Consider the following 20,426-nt stretch of genomic DNA (forward strand, 5'->3'; position numbering starts at 1 on the left):
TGAAAGACAGGAAGCCGTCGCGACCTATTTTTTTCATTATTTGGTAAGTGTATGTATTTGTTTGCTAATGTCAAACCTGTTTTCAATCATCAAAAACTATTTGGTATTTGGTTTCGTCATATTTGTAAGACAGAAATAACTGTGTTTTGAGACCTTGCCCCAATTTCTCGAAACTTCTTAAGTCCTTTATAACAGGATTAAGCTAATCTCACTATTTTTGTTGTTCTATTAAATGTGTAAGATTTTTTAGAAATTATGTAAGAATAATCTGTATGATTATCAGAATAAACCATTTTTCATTTATTAAAATCCATTTTCAGTATGTATTTTGGCTAATTGAAATAAGCGACTTAAGCCTGTTAAGCTTAAGAAGTTTCGAGAAACTAGGGCCCGATCTGACTTGAAGCTGACTTAGTCGATATAATTTAACCCTTTGGTATAGCTGAGCAGTGCAACTTGTCATGTTTGCCTCAATTTCGGTATTTATACAGAACAGTTGCAAATTCCTAATTTCAAGAAACATTTTGCAAATACAAGTTCGATTCACAAATGTGCTTACGTCACTAACGGATTAAAACCACATGGGGGTGTCCAACCGTTTATTTCGTAAATTAAACCAAAAGCATTAAATCGGATTAATAAAATGCCGCTAACACTCGAAAATGCGCATACTTAATAATATTAACGACGGGAGATCTATGTTTTCTCTACATGAGTGCTAGTTGGAATTTTTCATATGAACTCATAATGAACTTCAGCATCATTTCCTAACAGTTTGAGAAATTAACGATTTTTTATAAATAGTGTTTCCTGAGTGTTTTACTAAGCTTTATAATATACATAGTAGCTTTCTTTGGGGATAGCTATCGAACACCAATAAAAGCGATTACATATTTCTTTTGCAGTCCGATATAGCCCGCTGTATTTTAAGTTGATTGTCCAAATTGGACTCTTAACTATTGTTTTTAGATTACTGGTTAGCCTTGATATACTAAAAGTAATGAACCGAAATAATGAAAATCCGTGATTGCCATTGACCCTACACACAAGCAAACACCAACTGTGTACTTCATTTTACTACTGGCACTAATTGAACAAATAAGCCTTGGTGTAAAATTAGACATTGAAAACAATTCAATTCCTTGATTGTCATTTGCGCACACAGGAATACAAACAATAGCAACTGTATATATTTAATTTATCTAAAGTTCGCCGTTCAAAGTGTGTATTAAATATCACCCTATTTGTATCTTAAGTTAATACCAGTGTTCAGGTTTTGAACTTCTTTAAGAGCATGTCTCGGAATAACGCACATCTTAAAATGTATAAATGCGTTTGAACTGGTCAAGAATTGAATGTAATGGTATTTGGTTTTGGAAGAACTATACAGATCATGTAAGGAAATAGAATAGATCCGAAAGAGGCAGTCGAACAACTCACAACATATTCGATTTTTCATTCGTTCTGATAATATGTACAGTCACATACTATTTGCTCTAATTAAAACATTGGTAATGTAACGCTGATTGATTTACAAAGTTACAATAGTAAAGGCAACAAGTAAGTAACGATACAATAACTGAAAAAGTAATGCCACAAAGTTCCGGAGCGCAACAAAACATACAGAGGAGAAAAGTATCAGGAACCCTAAACATTGAAACAGAAGACTCAAGTTTTCAAGGAATTGGAACTTGAGTAAACAAAAAAGGACAATAAAACTATTGTGTTTCTAAATAGGTCCTAAAAGCTTAAAGAAATAACGGTAAAAAGTTTAAAGTACTGATATTTATAATGGCTTAGATTAATACATTTCATAAAGTTTTAAACTAATTCCACACACATTTGTTTCGAAATATTCTGTGCCATGTGGCGCATAAATCTCCGAGCCAGCATTTAGGAAACAACTTAAGTCATTTCGAATTTAATTCATTTTGAATTATTTTCATATATTGATATAAAGTGTTTTTAACATTCTATAAATTGAATAAAGAGTACTTTCACAAATTATTAAGTAATTAAATAATAATATGTCCTGTGAGATACGTACTTAAGGAACACTATTTTAGTAGGACACGACGGTATAAGGCATACCATTCCAAAAGCATTGGAATATATCGCCACACGCCTACATATCTTGACGAACATCGAACGTATTCGGCCTGTACCGAGATTGCTATGTTTAGTTACGAAAGTTTTTTCCCACAATTCCAAGGTCAATAATGGAACTTTTACATCAAACAATTAGTAAACTCTTAGCGTAAGAGAACATTATCTGTCGAAAATGAAAGTGGTAACTAACAGCCTGGTATTTGATTTATTATTTAAAATTTACGTGAGTGAACTTCAAAGTTCTAGCAAGGGATACCACCGGATATTAATATTTCGCTGTATAAATGGTGAGACACAATTTTAAAGTGTCTGTATACGTACCTTTGGGAATAGCTGTCGTCTCAATGCCTACAAATTCATTAACATTTCTGGAGGTGAATATGCTTAATACACGGTTAGTCCATTTAACGTCATGGGGAATTTGAAATAAAGCCTAGTAGTCCTTTTATGGAATGGCATTTTGTATTATTTGCTCATACGTTTGCCATTCTGAATGTTATTGTTTTGTCTAAAGGAAACTCAGGCATTTTGAAGTCAAACAAATGTAAATTGACGAATAATTAAATTCGAGATATAATGTGAAACTTGGACAATGAAATAGTATACACTCACGATTTTTTCGTCATTACCGAAAATAAAACTTTCCCCTTTCTACAACAGTATTTATTAATAAGTAATTATTAATTCATAAATAGAAGGCCCGTTAAAATAACTGTTATTTCTCATAAACAATTGGACCATTAAAAGTGATTTATGTTTTTTAATCGGAGAGCATACAATCAAATATTTGATACTGAATTCATAATGTCGGTAGTTGAAAGCCTCATAGGACTTTGATCTTATATTTGCTTTTTCGATTCATCATACACATAAGCAAAGTTACGGTTTGACACAAGAAAGACTCCAACAACCTAAACAAACATTATATATTTATTATGAACCTCAAATTTTCTTGGGTGGTATATTTTATAAAGCATACCTTTATGGACAATGCATAAGGCGGCGCCAACAATACCGTTGTCGTTTATGGTTGACTAGTTAAGCTTTTTAAAGATGTCATCCCGTCCGCATCCGAAAAACATTTGGTGATGTTAAACCAACGTCAAAAATGCCCGTTTAAAGGTTTGGTCTAAAATTCTCACTTTTTAAATACTGTTTTCCAAATAATATAGAACTATATTTCTTAACTTTTATATATTTGAATTATCGTCTTTAACACCAGTTATAGCCGACTCATGTTGTACAATTTGTGTGTTGATATATTGTTAAATTTACTACTTTTATCCGAAAGCTTTTTCACTACGAACATATGCCATATATCAATAAGTGTCATGTAAATATGTTTAGGATATCCCTTAGTTGAAGTAAAAATATCATGTAAATAAATGTATTAAAGCTTGGTCACTATATCAAAAATATCAGACATTTTATGGAAAAAGCGTAGGAGGTGCTCTTCATTAAATACAGGTTATACATAATGGTTTAATGTAATTTGTCTGAAAAAATGTTTTTGTAGTATAAATTCTTCATAACAAACAGGCTTTTCAGAGCAACTGACTATTTCAATTAGACGAATGTAGCATCAAAAGTGACTTTTCTTTACTGCCGAGAGCGTCCAATCAGATGTCTTATACTGAAAACATATCTTATGTTACCGTAGTTAAAATATTTATGTGATTGTTATGTTGTTGTATTGGTAAAAAATCCGACAATTAATTATTTCTAAGCCAATAAATAAATCCATTAAAAACTTTTAATGAATGATATCGTTGTATAATGTGTTATTTATTTCAGTTGTGGAATCATATTCATTGATTTGTAAAGAATACAACCTAATTTATTTTGCGATAAAATTAATTGAGGGACATTTTCTATGAGGAAAATAAATCTTTAAGTATGTTGGAATCTCACATTTATAGTAATATTAATACGCCTACCTGTTCGCTGCAGAATCATAATTAGTGAGTGTTAGTATAAGTGAAAAAAGGCAATTTGTTACGCAATACGATTGCTCGCGTATTTGATATACTTAATTACCTATCATATACATTTGTATAATATTCTAGCTTTTCATATGTTTTCTAATAAAATGAATACTTTTAATATCAATGAAGGAACTCTTTACAATAAGAATGTTTTACATTACCATAAATAAGAACAGCAACGATTATATAACATCTTTGTTTGAAATAGCCTTACAATGCTATGGCTTGACAAGTTTTGATTATGATGTTATCATGTATAGACGATTCTATTTAATAGTACAGTACGAATTATCTCCCCTGTCAAATACTCTTCAATTTACTTGTCCGCCATTGCGGAAGTGAAAAACCAATAAACTGTCAAATTATCTCGAATCGATAAAATATCGGATAATTATGCCATATAAACGAGGTGGTGGAAGGCAGTGTGTTGTGGTTAATTGTAGCAATAACCAGAAGAAACTTTACGACTGGGAAAATTCCCCCTGCCAGTTTCATAATGATGTAAATGGCAAAGACTGTCCATGTCTTGTACCGTTCAAATTCCACTGCATACCGGCATCGGGAGAAAATCGTCTCCAGTGGTTGAAATCCATCAACAGGAAAGGCTTTGATCCTCCTATCAAGTCAGTGGTGAGTTATGCTAAATTTTGGAAAAAATGGAGTTACTGTGTCATATTTTTTATATTATGTATTATGTATACAGTACCATAACCACTATGGTGAACAGCCACCCTTAAAAATGGAAAAGCACCACACTTATTGTCGGCAACATTAAATTAAGAAATGATGTTAAAACATTTTTTCATTAATTGTTAAGGTGTAAATAAATCTATATTTTCAGGTTTGTTCGAAGCACTTTATAGATGGCCGCCCTACAAAGCAAAACCCAATCCCAGTGTTGGAAATGGGATATCGACCAGTGACGCCAAAGACACCTGGACGTAGACCTTTGAAAAGACTCCGTCTAGAATCTAATGAAAATTCAAGTCCAAGACAGTCACAGCCACAACCTGATCCATTATCAACTCCTGTAAAACGACCAAGTCCAAAAGTGGGCTGTCCTCCTGACGAAATGTTGACAGCTACCCCAATCACTGATGCTGATGAAGTCTTTATGGACTGTCAGCAATGTTTAAGCATCTGTTGTCAGAAATACCCACAACACTGCCATAATGCCAATAAGCCTAAGCTAGTAGACAGCAGTACACAGACTATTGATTTGGTGGCCCATGACCACACTTACTGGTATTCTCTTAAAACAAAGACGGTATCTACTCAGCATTCTTCTGCGGAATTTGGTTTTGAAAACATACAGACAGACTCAGACTCTCGTTTTTACACAGGATTGAGCCTCTCAATGTTCATGACATTAATTTCAACATTGTCAACTTATGGAAAAGGTTTCCCATACAGAATGAGTGTTCCAAACCAAATCCTCTCAGTGCTGTTAAGATTAAGGCTTGCACTCACATTCGAAGACATCGGCAGACGTTTTGGTGTGTCTCACCAACTCATGAGTAATGTTTTTAAGTCATGGATCAATGTAATGTCCCAACATCTGTCACATTGTGTGGTATGGTTGCCCAGAGATACTATTCGAAGAACATTACCAAATTGCTTCAAATCATCATTATCAAGACAACCTGCATAATAGACTGTTCTGAAATTTTTATTCAAAGGCCATTTTCATTAAAAGCAAGGGCTCAGACTTGGAGTACATATAAAAGTAATAACACTGCCAAATTTCTGATTGCGATAGCTCCAAGTGGATTTATAATGTACATCTCACCATTGTATGGTGGACGGGCAAGTGACAATTTCATCACTAAAAATTGTGGATTTTTGGACTATTTGCTGCCTGGGGATGAAGTAATGGCTGATCGTGGTTTCACAATAGGTGAGGATATGTGTAGCCGTCGAGTCAAACTGAATATTCCTGCATTTATGAAGGGTCGGTCGCAGCTATCCGAACAGGAGACCATTGACTCTAGAAGGATTGCGGCTGAAAGAATTCATGTCGAGCGCGCTATCATGCGAATGAAGTCATTTAGACTGTTGAACACTAAATACAGTATAAAAACATTACATAATGCAGATAAAACTGTCCGTGTAGATGCAGCTTTGTGCAACATGAGAGATTCATTAATAAGGGATGATGTTGTTGACTAGACAAATATCTGTGTATACATGTAGTTTAATTAATTTCACAGCCGTTGATGTTGTTTATTGTATACAATTTATTGTTTATTGTATACAGTATGTTGTTTATTGCATACTGTATGCAAATGAAATGTATGCTACCTCTTGGTAATTGTCCAATGGTTTGGATCTTAAATTCAAAAGCCAAATGGTTGTTTTTGCTATTTCATTCATTAATCACACTATGCATGTCTTAAATGAATTTCATATTAAATATGGCACATAAAAAGAAGAAAATATATTGTCTATTATCTCTTTTCTGTATAAGCCCACACTGGCAAAAAACAAGACTAGTAGATGGTGATGCAAATGCCAACTGGAGAAGTATTGGGTCTATCCATTTATTACTGTACAATAAGCTTTTTAAGTAGTGTCCTTGATGAACTATTAAGATATGTATTAAGTATATACATATGCTTTCAACCCTTTAAGAGACTCGTTCAATTTTTTAATGGTCAGATATCTTATGTTTTGATTTCAAATTTAGTTTAATGGTGTCAAGCTAAAGTCAGTGAGCGAGTCCCTTTAAAGTTTGAAAAAGATTTCAAGGACAATAATCTGAGTTTACTCCTTTAATTTTATGATGATTATAATAATGTATTACAGTAATATTTTTTACATATAATTATATGAATTACAATATTTAAGTTTTAACAGATAAATAACAATCTTAAGAAATCAAAAGTGTGTGCATTTCTCACAGAAATTTCCATTACATTTTAAGGTACACATAAAATGACATTCAGATTTAATAATCTTCTTCCAGGAAATTTCCTTAAGTCTCAAGTCCTTAAATTTTGTATGGAATTAACGGCACAAGGATTTGTATTCCGGGGAAATTTTCAGACGACTTGCCTGGAACTCATCTGTTAGTCTAACAAGGAGGTGCTTAAAATAAAAGTCACGGATTCTAGGAAGAATGCCCTTTATAAAGTCTTTACTGTATTGAACATCCACAACACACTGCTTTTCAGCTGTCCACACAACAAACTTGCACATTGTTGACTCAGTGCAAAACATTGCAACTTGCACTTGGCAATAATAGCCATTTTTTCCCTTGGGGCTCAATTTCGGCTGACCATCTTCGAGTAGAACATCATATTTTCCTGATGATATGAGGTCTTCTAGCGGGCGTGTTGGACATTTTATTTCCACAATTGTTCTTTCGTCTATAATACCATCTGGGCTGGCAGCAATATATGGCTCCGTTAAACTAACAACAATCCCAGATTTTCTAACCTTGTGACCAGAAACGCTTTCATACCAGGCTCGTGCAACTGGTTCGTATTTCTGTCCATGACGTGTAGCAAAGCATCCCTTAAACCTAGGATAAATTTGATTTGTCACAAATTTATTAGGATTAGCTCTTTTAGTCTTTGGCAAATCATTCACTTTGCTGCTGGTTAATCTCAATTTTCTACTGTCTGTCCAGACACAGGTGTTTTGATTTTCTGTGGATTTGGCTAACATTTGAATTTTTTCTGAACTAATGTTGACATATTTATCGTAGAATGTTTGGCATTTGGCACATGACAGAGGAACTTGTACAGGATACAAGGCATTTTCACAATGTTCTTGGTGCAGGATTTCTTCATTTATGTCCCTTTTAACCTCTGGTGCATGTAGCATTTTGTACAACATTGTACCTTTACACTCCCAAATGTTTGCCACTGTGGAATTTGACACAAAGTCCTGTAAGTCACTATGGTCCAGAAACTGTTCAGTACGAGGTGGACAATCTGTATCCGTGTTGGTCTTGTTGGCTGTTTTCTCAGTACATGGTTGTAGCTGAAATGGGCTTGGTCGGTCAAACACCATATCTGAAATGGTGTCATGTGACAGTACTTGCGCAGCTCCTTTACCCCAAGCCCGCTGTTTGTCTGTACACGTTTCCCCACCTACACCATTCGCCCACGCCAGTGTAATTGCATAAATAATTGCTGATATATGACTACACGATCGGGCATTGCCAGCTGGACAAGAACAATGGCCAGTCTCAACAGTATTTTCACTAGAAACCGCAATCCATGAGTTGTAGTCCTTGCGCCCAACGCCTGGCTGACTCGGCGAAATTTTGGCCTTTATGTAAGTCATACCCTCACATTCAATGGACCACATATCACCCATCCAACCATTTTGTACATAGTTATATCCGTACAACGACCTAAAGGATTTCATGGCCTTTCCATCATATGCTTTTGCATGTATCAAATAGTCAACAAGATCCTCGTACATCAGTTTAGGCCAGGCATTGCTTTTGTTCTTTTCCCACTTCAAGTCATCGGGTGGCAGCCCTGTAATAAGTAATGCATACATAAATCCTCTATTTGGAATAACATTTATTTAAGAGTTGGAAGTATTTATAATTACAGCCGAGTGTATAAGACAAAAGCCCAAGGCTATTTACAAGAAATGTTCACACCTGTCAAATCTCTTGGCAGGTCAACATTATGTACTCTGGCAAGTTGAACGGCTATTGTCATTATTTTTTCCGTCAAGAAAGCATTTTATACAACATTTTATAAATGTTTATTTAAAAATCAAAAAAAGATTCTTACTTTAATTACATGAATAATCCTCTAAAAAGATAAACATAATTTGTTAAAGAAAGTCCACCATTTTGTTTTTTAGAGCAATACGGCAGTATTTAATTGTCTTTTTACAGGCCAGTTACAACTATACGGTCTACTATTTATTACAATTACATTCAGAAAAAGTGTTCCAATAAAACAACTTACGTAGCTGCTTCTCGGAGGTCATTTTTGGTCTCAATTTTAAAATTTAAATGGCGTGTGAGCGTTCTTGCAGACTATCAGGAACTTTCACTTCTGTAATGGCGGACGGTCACGTGACAACAAAATGGCGGCGGTCTAATTTAAGACATATAAATCGTCTATATACACAAAATAAACGGTTATTCAACTGTGTCGCATGAAACTACTTATTTATATAAGTTCATATTGACAACCTTTATTATTATACACTTTCAAAATTAAAATCGAAAACCTAAACGCTATTGATGCCGCTGTAAGCACAATCATATCAGTGTATATTCGTTTGGTTAAAGTTCTGTACATTTACGAAGACTGATATGGTTTAAACTACATAAAAACTTATTCTTTAAAACCGTAAATTCTGTATTAAGTATTACTAAATAAAGGGAATTGCAGAAAAAGTATAAGAATCTACATATGAAAACTGGTTTTGAACGTTTCGCTACCTAATTAAACATATTTAAAAACCTTTACATGATTGCATAGCAATTGCATATAACTGTCAAAGTAGAGCAAACGCGAAACGAGTAGTGATAGACTTTTATTGTTTTTTTAGAAATAAGAAGATATAGGATATCTTTAAGGGAGAATACACCAAAAACGATTTACTTTCGTCTTCCCTTTGCGTTACGAAGATGAGGACAGCAAATACAAACTGAGTACACATGGAAAACCGGGCCTGCTATGGCGTGTAATGACTTTAACGAATCTGTTTTATTTCAAGGTACATGCAGTGTTGACAGACAAGAGATAAGTAAACATATTCTCATTAAACTGTTTAAGACTATTAGCGAGAAAACCATTAGCAAATGGGTTATAATGCGTAAACTTTTTTAAGTTGACGAAGAGCGGTTTGTTTGGTTTATCTTTGCCAATTTACACCATAGCAGACAAAACCACTCGAAACACTTATTTATAATAAGACGGTCTGCTGCTCTCGCAGTATGAACTATACATTTTGCCATAAACATATTTGATGTGAAAAATATATCTAAAAACACATAAGAGAACAATATGAAGGCTATTTCAACCTAATTATGACGGTATCCTTAGTAACAGGGTGATTGCCATTTTATGTTTTAAGCAATTAGCGCCGAATATGCATTTCCTTTTAAAAAAAACCTTGACTGGCGAGCCTTGGAGTCAAAATTATGGCTGTTACAAAGGCACCTTGATGTAAAATGTATAAAACACGGCTGGAGATTAAATCAATGACTTCAGTTCCATACTTAGTGCAGTATGTGAATACTGAGAATCAGAACTAATACAAAATGAAAAGGTTAAGGATTACTGTTTATGTCCTCCAAACTTTAAATGTAATTATGATATCAATATCATGAATGGAGACAATTTGCCCATACTGTGTACAGTCCGCAATTATCAATTGTAATATCTGTCCAAACAAAAACAAATCAGCTAGTTCAACATTGTCATCCTAGGAGACTTTGCAGTCCAAAAAGTTTTAAATTTAGATGTACGTATTACCTTATTACCGAAAATACACCTGAGTTCATGTTATTAAAAAGACCCGATTGTTACCAAATACTGCTAATCGGATAGAGTATGATCAGAAAAAGAAATCCAAACTTGAAATTTGAAATGCTTCTTTGAATTCAAATTAACGGAAAGAGTGTATTTTGTCATATGTTACTACAAAGTTTTAGAATTATGTATTGTTCTTCGCTCATTGTATGTTATTACCTTTAAACAAGTGTTGACATTGGCTACTTCGCATATCGCTGTTAATTGAATTTAAAAGCAATGTCCAATGGTACGACGTTCGTATGAATTTGAATTTTCTATAAAGCTTTAATAACATTCACATCAAAACTATTTGACATACGTCGATGTTAAACATATAACAAAATTCCGTCGTCATTGCAAGTATAAAATAATTAGTAAGAATAAAAAATAATTTCACAAACATTATATTTTATTATAATAATTTGTAACTGATATAATCGTTTATGAATGATAGAACATCAAAGCCATATTATGTTGAAAGTCTGCATGTTAATACAGTGTTGATTTTTATCAGTATATATTAATATTAATCTGATGCTGAAGGAAAATTTTAACCTAAATGGCAAACAGATAATATTTCAGAATGTTCATAAACGTTTTTATAGCAATTCTATCAGATATAGCCAGTTATAACCAAGACATATCAAACATAGGCATATTAAACAAAATTATAAACCGTATTACTTAGAGTACTTTGTGTTTTACCAGAACGCAATAGAGTATTTTTCTTCATTATTTCCAAACAAGTTTTCGTATTTGTGTTTAGAGCAAAACACAACACGAAGTAAACCATTATTGCCTCAAATTGAACAAATCTAAGAATTATTCTTTCTAATACCATATCAATTTTTGGTCGCTTTTAACAAACGTGAGAAATGCGTATGTAAACTTGTGTCAGATAATACCTCAGAATCGTAGAAAAGAAAATGCTATTTGGCATAATTTTACAGTCAATCTCACATGAGCGTTCTGTTAAAAGACTTGTACACGTTCATCTGCGTACATTATGGTAGATCTGACTAAAGTCGTTTGTTTTGTCAATAAATGCAGATAAGTACAAAATCAAAGCGCTGATAGCGCTGCATGAACAGGGTTTTATACGGGTTTTCACCATTATGATTCACGATCATGTGTGTATTAAGAAGGTGCTGATATGTTGCACAGTGAATCTAAGAGTCCCCGTGTAAAACATCCACTTTGGCCGCCCCAGGTTTATTGAAGCATGATGGTAAAGGAAAAAAATCATATTTTATTGACAATAAAATTTATGTCGCTGTGTAAGAAGGTAAACAAGGATGGAGAATGTAACCAATCCAAGCAGAACTCAATCATATGGTGTTACATATGAGTATATATATATACTAATCAAACTTTACTCATTAGAAAGAGTTTGCACATGTTTGCCTTGTTATTCACAAAACAACTTCGAAAATACAACAGATTAAAGAGAAATAGTTTCTTAATTAAAATGATGAATAATTTATTTCAAATGTAGATGAAACACCTAAAAAAGTTAAATCCTCGATATTTTCTCATATTTACACCAAACCAGCAAAAATAGAAATCGATTCGTTTCAATAAAATTCCATTTTCAAAAATAAATGCACAAACATCCGTCTATACGTATACTATAAAAAGTGTAAATATATATATATAAAACAAAGTTAGCATAAAATCTTTAATTTCAAAACTTTTTTCCTTCATTGTCTATATGGTCAACAACTCTCTTCTATTTCTATATCGTCAGGTAATTCGTCAGCACTTTAGCACGTGCCTGTCATGCGTGCGTTTGTTATTCCCACGTGGGCTATCGCGTGATGTTTTTAGCAGGGAAACTGTGCGATCATTGAGATCAATGAGACTGTTGTTGCTTCTAGTTCATTCCAGGTTTTAAGATGATACATTTGCTAATTCCTAAGCGAGGGTGGGTCTATATGTCCAGGTTACCATATGTAGCAGTTTGATAGTTCAAACAACAAACACATTGTTCTTCAATATCTCTATATTCAACATTATCGAATGTAGATATAATATCGGAGCGTCCTGAAAATATAAATATAAAAAAAATCATAAGATAATGAATAATAACATGCTTATAAGTTAACATCGTAAACAGTCTAATATCTTATATGATTTAATCGTGTGCAGTGGCAGATTAAATTAAATGGCTCAAGCATATAAAACATACATATAATACAAGCGATTACAACAACAACAACAACACAGTACATCATAAAACAAATCATTGACATGGATTGACATGATTTATGGAATCAAACACTCCTACTCCCTCGTACTCCCATGGTGACTTCTGTTATCCATGCATGTTATCATCTGTAACCAAACCCACATATATTAGTATATGGAAAGAGGCTAAAAGAATATCACGGTACTGCCATTCTCGTTTTAAATACAAACTCTGCTGATGTCGTGAAAATACATGACATAACTAAATAAATGCAGCTGAATGAAATAATGATCATTCCAATCCATTGCTAACCCAAGACAAACACAAACGACTACAAATGCAAATCAATACTAACCATCAGAACATCAGATTCCAAGTAAAACAATCAAGTTTTCTAAAACAATGTAAAACAAACATCTCTGTAGACTTAAACTGTGCACGACAATTAATCAAGCTTGAGATTTCCCGCTTCTTCTTTACAAAGGCAAGGGAGACAAATGTGATAAACTTACTGCATTATCTCATTACAGGATTATCTCTCTTCGACTGTAAATTCACTTGGCATCATCATTGTGTCACGTGATTGAATGATGCGCTTTGAGTGGATGGTTAAGTTTTTGTTTACGTTTCAATGTTCATTCATTATTTGGCGCAGGGATACTACTTAAATGTTATCTTTATCTAAGTTCAACAGATTAAATGATTTAAATAGATATTGCGTTATGATTGCTTCTTGCTTTGTCAAATCTACCTCGGTTATTGGAAACCTAGCTTGCAATTTATATAGTCTGCACTTTCTCAAACTATATTTTTGGTGGTAAATCGGCAGGCGACATTTGTTACTATTAATAGGAATTTTATGTTGTGAGTGTCGAGTTTGTGGCTACACTGAACAGGGTTGAAAACAACCCTGTTCAAAAATCAAATGCTTATTGTTGATATTTGGAGTTGCACGCAAAAAATGTACAAAATACACACTTTACATACAAATAATACGATTAAACAATAGTGACACGTCTAGTAGCCGTAAAGGGAAACGAAACATGTGTAGGGGTACAATTAAATACAAAAACGACAATGAGCAAGAGACAATAACATATACACATACCATACATAAATTCTAACACCACACACAGACTATACACAAAGTTGCCTTTAATTACGAGTTCACTAGAGTTCGAGTTTACTGAATGCTAAATAATGATCATCTCCTCTATTTGTCCCGACATTTGCTAATACTTTCCAAAAAGATATAATATCAGTCTCATCAGACTTCGCATTAACTTTGAAACAATTATAAATAAAGTAAATAATAAAAGCATATAAACTGATAAAATAAGTTCAATTGGTAAACGACCGAACACAAAAATCACATACAAACGAATGAATGATGCCGATATAGTCATAAAACATAACTTTCCGACATAGATCGCCTAAACAAGGTTTAAAATATGTCTTCAATTAATAATTAAAGTATCATCGTACAAACTTGTATGAATATAATGTGAAAATACTACATCAATAAACAATTATTAAATGTAGTTTATTATTTATCTTTCGCGATATAAAAACGAAATGAATGAATCGTACAATTTTCTTACAAACATTTACAAAGATTACATTCAATCGTCAACAAAACGGTGTGTAGACTCAGTAGCTCAACTAAACGGAGAACGGCATTAAGGACTAAATTATTATATCAATAAAAGTAACTAATTAAAGCAAAGTCAATGGAAGCTCACGATTAGCGTAATCTTTGCTTAAGCGTAGGAGAATAAGAGAACTACTTGGGACACTTAAAATAAAAGGGTATAAGTGTTGTAATTGTTAATCAATTAATGTTGTCGAAAGGGTTGAGGTCAATTTATGTTGTCGAAAGAGTTCAGGTCAACATGATTTTCATCTTCAATAAATCCTTTATAAATTCTTGTAGACATACTTGTATTATGTAAAAATACCGTTATACCATCGGTTCGAATAAGAATGTACAAGGTCATTTAGTCGATCAGTAAGTCTTGTTAGAGGAAGCATTTTAATTGTAAGTAGCTTTTGAGAATATCGCCGTATACATCAGAGTGAGGTACAACAATAATAATCGGAGCTTTATTACTGTACATTTATTTAAAGAGTATATCCGGGAACGAATGTCATTCACCATCCACTCCAACATGAACTGGTCATTAGCGTCAAACCAACAGTTTTCCCAATGCCTCATTAGTTTTTGGTTTGAGAACATTTGTCTGGATCATATATCAATCTACGATTAATGTACTTGAGTGTAAGAATATTTTATTGTCATTAACCAAACGTTTTACTTTCATTATCAGTTTCTCGTTTGAATTACAATACACGTCAGACAATGACTTTGGTATATGTTTTAAACCCTTCCCTCTTAGGGTTATCTATCATCTTTGACAATTGGTGTTTAACTAAATTAGATCAGAATAGACTACAAAGACAACAGCTCTACATTTGAAATTATGTACAGCAGGAACATGTGTAACGGTATAATTACATAGTCTTCAGAATATTTGAGGCTAAGTATAAAATAATTGATAATTGGTAACTATGCAAGTTTATATACATACTGACCGAGATCCATAACTCTATAAACAAGTTTTCTTTCATGTCCCATCACAATTGAATATCATATTTCTTTCGTTACCTTAATGATCTAATGAAGTTTGAATAGTTTTATTTTTACTCTTAACGTGATGTCTGGTGTTTGATATATCGCATGTATTTGGCATCCGTATACGTCGTTTTGGAAGAAGCTTGGCAATTGTATTCAACGAAACATTGCAAACAAATGTAAGATAAACATTCCTAAATTCCGTTCTAAATCATCCGACTGTTTTTCGTCACTGTTCTATTACGTTTATAGACATGGTCTAGACAAATGAATTGAAATAACTTGATATCAAATATTTTGTGGGGGTGGCATAATTTGAAACTGAATTGGTGCTGTCTGAGATGAAATTGACACGGCAATTAAAGCATGCGTTCTAGTATCCGAGTCCGTCATTTATACTAAGAAATATATGTGGAAAAGCAGAAACAACTTTCTTCAAGAAAAGCTAGTTATAAACCCATATTTTATTTATATTCGGTGAACACTTTAAGCATACGTTTATTCTTAAACTTGTTGTAATCGATTGACCAATTCCAATGATATTTTGTCCAGTGTATACGTTTTCATCAGCTTCTTTATGATTTTATAAATAACTTCGAAAACATTTAGTCAAAATGACGCATGTTTGCTAAACTTTCACTGTTTATGTATCTGTAAGGGTCATTTGTGTTATCACTATTCGGGTACGTTTCACGTGAGCATGGGCAGTAGTGAACTTGCAATGTGTTTGACAGTTCGGCCTTTCTAACATTAATAATGAGCATTGTCTTATTAAACAGGGTATGAACATGAAAATGTTAAATAGTATTTATAAATCCTTACAGGAACGTTGGTCTTATAGCGCGAATGCTGATGCCGTTTATTTGTACATAATGATTGCTATTTTAAGTTATTCTCTGTGAACATACAACTCGTTTCTTAATATTAATACGCTAAATGCATTACGTGTGTTGATGTACTAAATCAAATGTAAAACAATGATATTTCTTATAGAAAGGTGTGTTTGGTTTGAGTGTCTCACAAGGACTCCTCAAAAGGTTATCACTAAGCGTGTTTTTATTAAAAATGGGAAATGCATGATATACACATATATTGAGCTCCAGCATCTGACATTTATATTGCTTCAATTAATAAGTACTCTACAATGTTCCCCATACTTAATATTAAAGCCTCACACTATTCGGGAGAACGAATGAAATTGGTGTAGTATACTTAAATATAAATCTCTGGTACAGAGGGTAAAAAACTGGCACTCACGATTCATCGCCATGTACTGTCTATTCTCAAGCGATAATGGAATGAAATATGTGGGTATAACAAACTTCACAAAACGTAAAATGAAAATAAACTGATATTAGTGCACTTTCTTTAATGTATGAATTATTTGAATCTGACGGTCAGTATAATGTGATTATCTCTACACATTCCACTTTAACGAATTATCCCAACGGAGATGTATGGCAAATGATCATGAAAGAGGGTAAAACCTTATTAGATCAAGCGAAGCATCATCAATGCGTCTGGCGAAGGAGATATATGGAAACCCGACAGCATGTTGCCTTACTTTCTATTACGGACAACTTGGTCATTTTGTATGAAGCTGCAAGCCATGGTATCACTTTTTTGAAACTATAAAGGCCCATGACCAAGTGACGATATATATAGCGATTATTTTTATTTATGTTTTTAAATAAAACTTCCCGCCGAAACACAGATACCAACTTGACCCTACCCTTGGCTTGAGGTTGACTAAATTTACTCCTTACGTCCGTTGAAATTAAAGCTTTATAATAAAAGTGTTATCGTTTACGCGGGACGAATTAACATCATTTATTTTATAAAACGACCGATATCGATCTATGTAAAACTATTAATTGTTATACAAGCGGTTGTTCAAAAAACCATCACTATCTCTGCAGTGTTTACCACTGGTCTAGACATAACGGTCCTGAAATGGTTTGAACACCAACTTCTTTCTAGTAAGTCCTTTTGTCCATGAATAATCTATGTTTGTCATAAGCTGATGAAGAAATATGATGAAGTTCTTTGAGAAATAGTATGGTCTTTGAGTCGAAGTTTCATCCAAATATTAAATCTCATGTAAAGTTTCGGCTTAGGTCCATAATGAAGAGAGTAATTAAAAAAATCATAATATTGAGTCTGAATCAACAAGGTCCCATTTATGTTGCATGAAAACCGTATAAGGCCTTATACGGTTTTCAGGGAACATAAATGGGACCTAGTTTGTTATTTTATTCGGTTCAGCTAGTGGTAACCAGAATAAAAGTTTACCTTTGTTCTTCATAGAAAAAACAATCATTGCAGTAATACAAAAAAGAAGTCAAAAATTCAAGTATGAAACCAGCTTAGAGGCGCAAGGTAAAGGCCCAAACGACGCTGAATGAGGTACACAAACTTACTAATAACAAATACACACCTGCATCTACCACAAACAGACCACATACTTATCAAGATAGCTTCACCGGTAAATGATAGGATTACCTCCTCGGAACGTTCAGTGAATGTCGAGTTTACTGGATCACAAGTCTACTAGCCGGGAAAAATAATTTCATAAGTCCAACAAACAATTAACACGACACTTTCCGATAAGTCTACAAATTAATAAATTGTTAAGCCGACGCGCATAAATCAGTCCAATGTTAGTCCATACATTTTCAGGACAACAGAAGATAAACCTATTTTAATTGTTTAAAATATGTCACGTTGTAAATTATTTGAACCATGTCTGATTTAAAATATATCCAAATCATAAAACTTTATGTTCGATTCAAATTTATTTTCACAATGCCTTTGTAATACTTTTTTAATTTCTTTTGATGAGTGAAACTTTTGTTATAATTCCAATATACTCGATTTGTGATTGTGTATTAAAATGAAAATAAATGAAAGTTAATATTATGATATGTATATATCAAAAACAAAATTTGTTACATTCGTGTTCCAAACTTTCAAAGTTGTGGCCTCTCCTGATCGGCAACCCTCGAGAAAATGATAGAGTTTTTAGCGTTTATTGTTTACCAAATAAATTTGCTCAAGCCAAAACCTCAATTACACTAAGGGAATAAAACAAAATCGCTTCGAATAGACTTATGCAATCATCTTGTTTTTGACATTGACATATGTGTTAGTTTCCCTACTTTTTTGGTCATTGCCTTAGTTTAAACATATTTTATTCATCAATACATGTCAAATACAATGTAAATCAAATACAAGTACAAATGTTATGAAACGGATGAGAACGAAAGATAAATAAATCTTATAATGTTCTTCTCCAAACAATTTGTAGAGTGCTTTTTTAAGTGACGGACATTATATAAACTCTATATAGATGACAAAATGAAAATCATAACGATGAATATAAAGTAATAGAATGTTGAACTATATCTGGGACATATGATAACACGGTTACTTAATTACTAGTATCACACCATATCGTTAATTGAATTCAAACGGAGAAATATAGAGTTGAAGAAGGAAAGGTTAGGTGGTTGGTTTAGGTAATACACTTCAAGTGTCAAGCAATCTACTTAGCTTAGTACTATGAATGACATTACAAATTTAGTCTGAATTCGATACAAATGTTGGATAACTAGTCAAATCGTTTGGACAATTGAATAAACAGATGAACAGCATCAAACACTATCTTATTTTGATCTTCTGAAAGAGTTTCATCACCATAAAGCAGATTATGAAGAGTTACTTCAGTCAGCTCTTCTACAGAAGACAGCATTATTCGCCTTTGATCTGTATAAAGAGGACAAATTAGGAGAAAATGATAAGATGTTTCCTGAATTCCACACGAGCAGAGGGGAGACGGCACGATATTTCTAACAAACAGGTGATGATTCAGTGAGCTGCATTCATTGCGAAGACGTGTGTGCAAGACTTGTAATCGGCGCTTACCATAATAAAAAAGATCATTCGTTTTTGGGACATCCGACTTCAGATAAGTTTTAAATCCAGAAACACTGTCAATCAATTTTACTTCGCCTGGGAGATTATTCCATGCAGATATAGTAGAGGGTAGGAAAGAATTCATATAAAGTGAAGTATTTGTACGAATGCTAGATATGTGTGATGAGTTTCTTAACAATCTTGACGAGGCTTGGCCTACTGTTTGTGGAACGAGGTCAGAAAGGTAATCTGGTGCAAGACCATTTTTCATTTTGAAAAAAAGAAGAAGCTTGTGTTTTTCTCGCCGAGAACTTAAATCCTCCCAACCAGATTCGATCTTAAGAAGTCGCAGGGAAACAAGTCGAGTACAACCAGTAACAATACGTGCACACTCAGTTTGAATTTTATCAAGTTCATCCTTGTCATATTGAGTACAATTACTCCAAACAACATCAGCGTATTCCAAGATTGGCCGTATGAATGATAGATAGGTGACCTCAAGAGACCTCCTATCAAGTTGATAACGGAGTCGTTTCATGATATTGACTCTAGACCAAGCCTTTTCAATAATATAGTTAATATGAGAATGCCAATTTCCTCCATCAGAAAAGAAAATACCAAGGTGCTTGTGTGATTCCACTACAGGGATAGCGATATCAAACATGTACAGAGAGGGATGTATTGGTTTGTTCCTCTTTCGAGAAATAACCATTGATTCTGATTTGTTTGGATTAAACTTGACCAGCCACTTTTCAGCCCAAAGACTTATTTTATCAATATCTCTCTGTAATTGAACAGCCCCCGTCTGTGGGGAATCCACTATAACAAATAGACTAGTATCGTCAGCAAAAAGGTTAATAGACGAATCAATTTCGCTAACTATATCATTAATATAAACAAGGAATAAAAGAGGGCCCAGAATTGATCCTTGTGGAACACCTGCTTTAATTGATTTTAAGTCAGATGATGCTCCAGGAATAACAACGCGTTGTCGTCTGTTTTCTAAGTAGTTGGCGAACCAAGACAATAAACTACCACACACGCCAGCTCTTTCGAGTTTAAAGAGAAGACCACGATGCCAAACTTTATCAAATGCTTTA

The 20,426-nt window shown here is 33.5% G+C and overlaps 1 protein-coding gene and 1 pseudogene across 1 annotated transcript; one reads left to right on the forward strand and one right to left on the reverse strand.

Moving 5' to 3' along the window:
* The first annotated feature begins 4,369 nt into the window (after window positions 1-4,369).
* LOC128210762 (uncharacterized) lies at window positions 4,370-6,263 on the forward strand (annotated as a pseudogene).
* An 837-nt stretch (window positions 6,264-7,100) lies between these two features.
* LOC128210763 (uncharacterized) lies at window positions 7,101-8,609 on the reverse strand. Its single transcript, XM_052915115.1, has one exon. The coding sequence runs from the start codon at window positions 8,607-8,609 to the stop codon at window positions 7,101-7,103; it is 1,509 nt and encodes a 502-aa protein (XP_052771075.1).
* Between the last annotated feature and the right edge of the window lie 11,817 nt (window positions 8,610-20,426).

The sequence above is a fragment of the Mya arenaria genome, chromosome 12 (assembly GCF_026914265.1).
Source record: "Mya arenaria isolate MELC-2E11 chromosome 12, ASM2691426v1".
NCBI lineage: Eukaryota > Metazoa > Mollusca > Bivalvia > Myida > Myidae > Mya > Mya arenaria.

Excerpts from the sequence above, each read along its gene's own strand:
- LOC128210763 (XM_052915115.1), bottom strand. The coding sequence starts at position 8,609 with ATGTATGCATTACTTATTACAGGGCTGCCACCCGATGACTTGAAGTGG.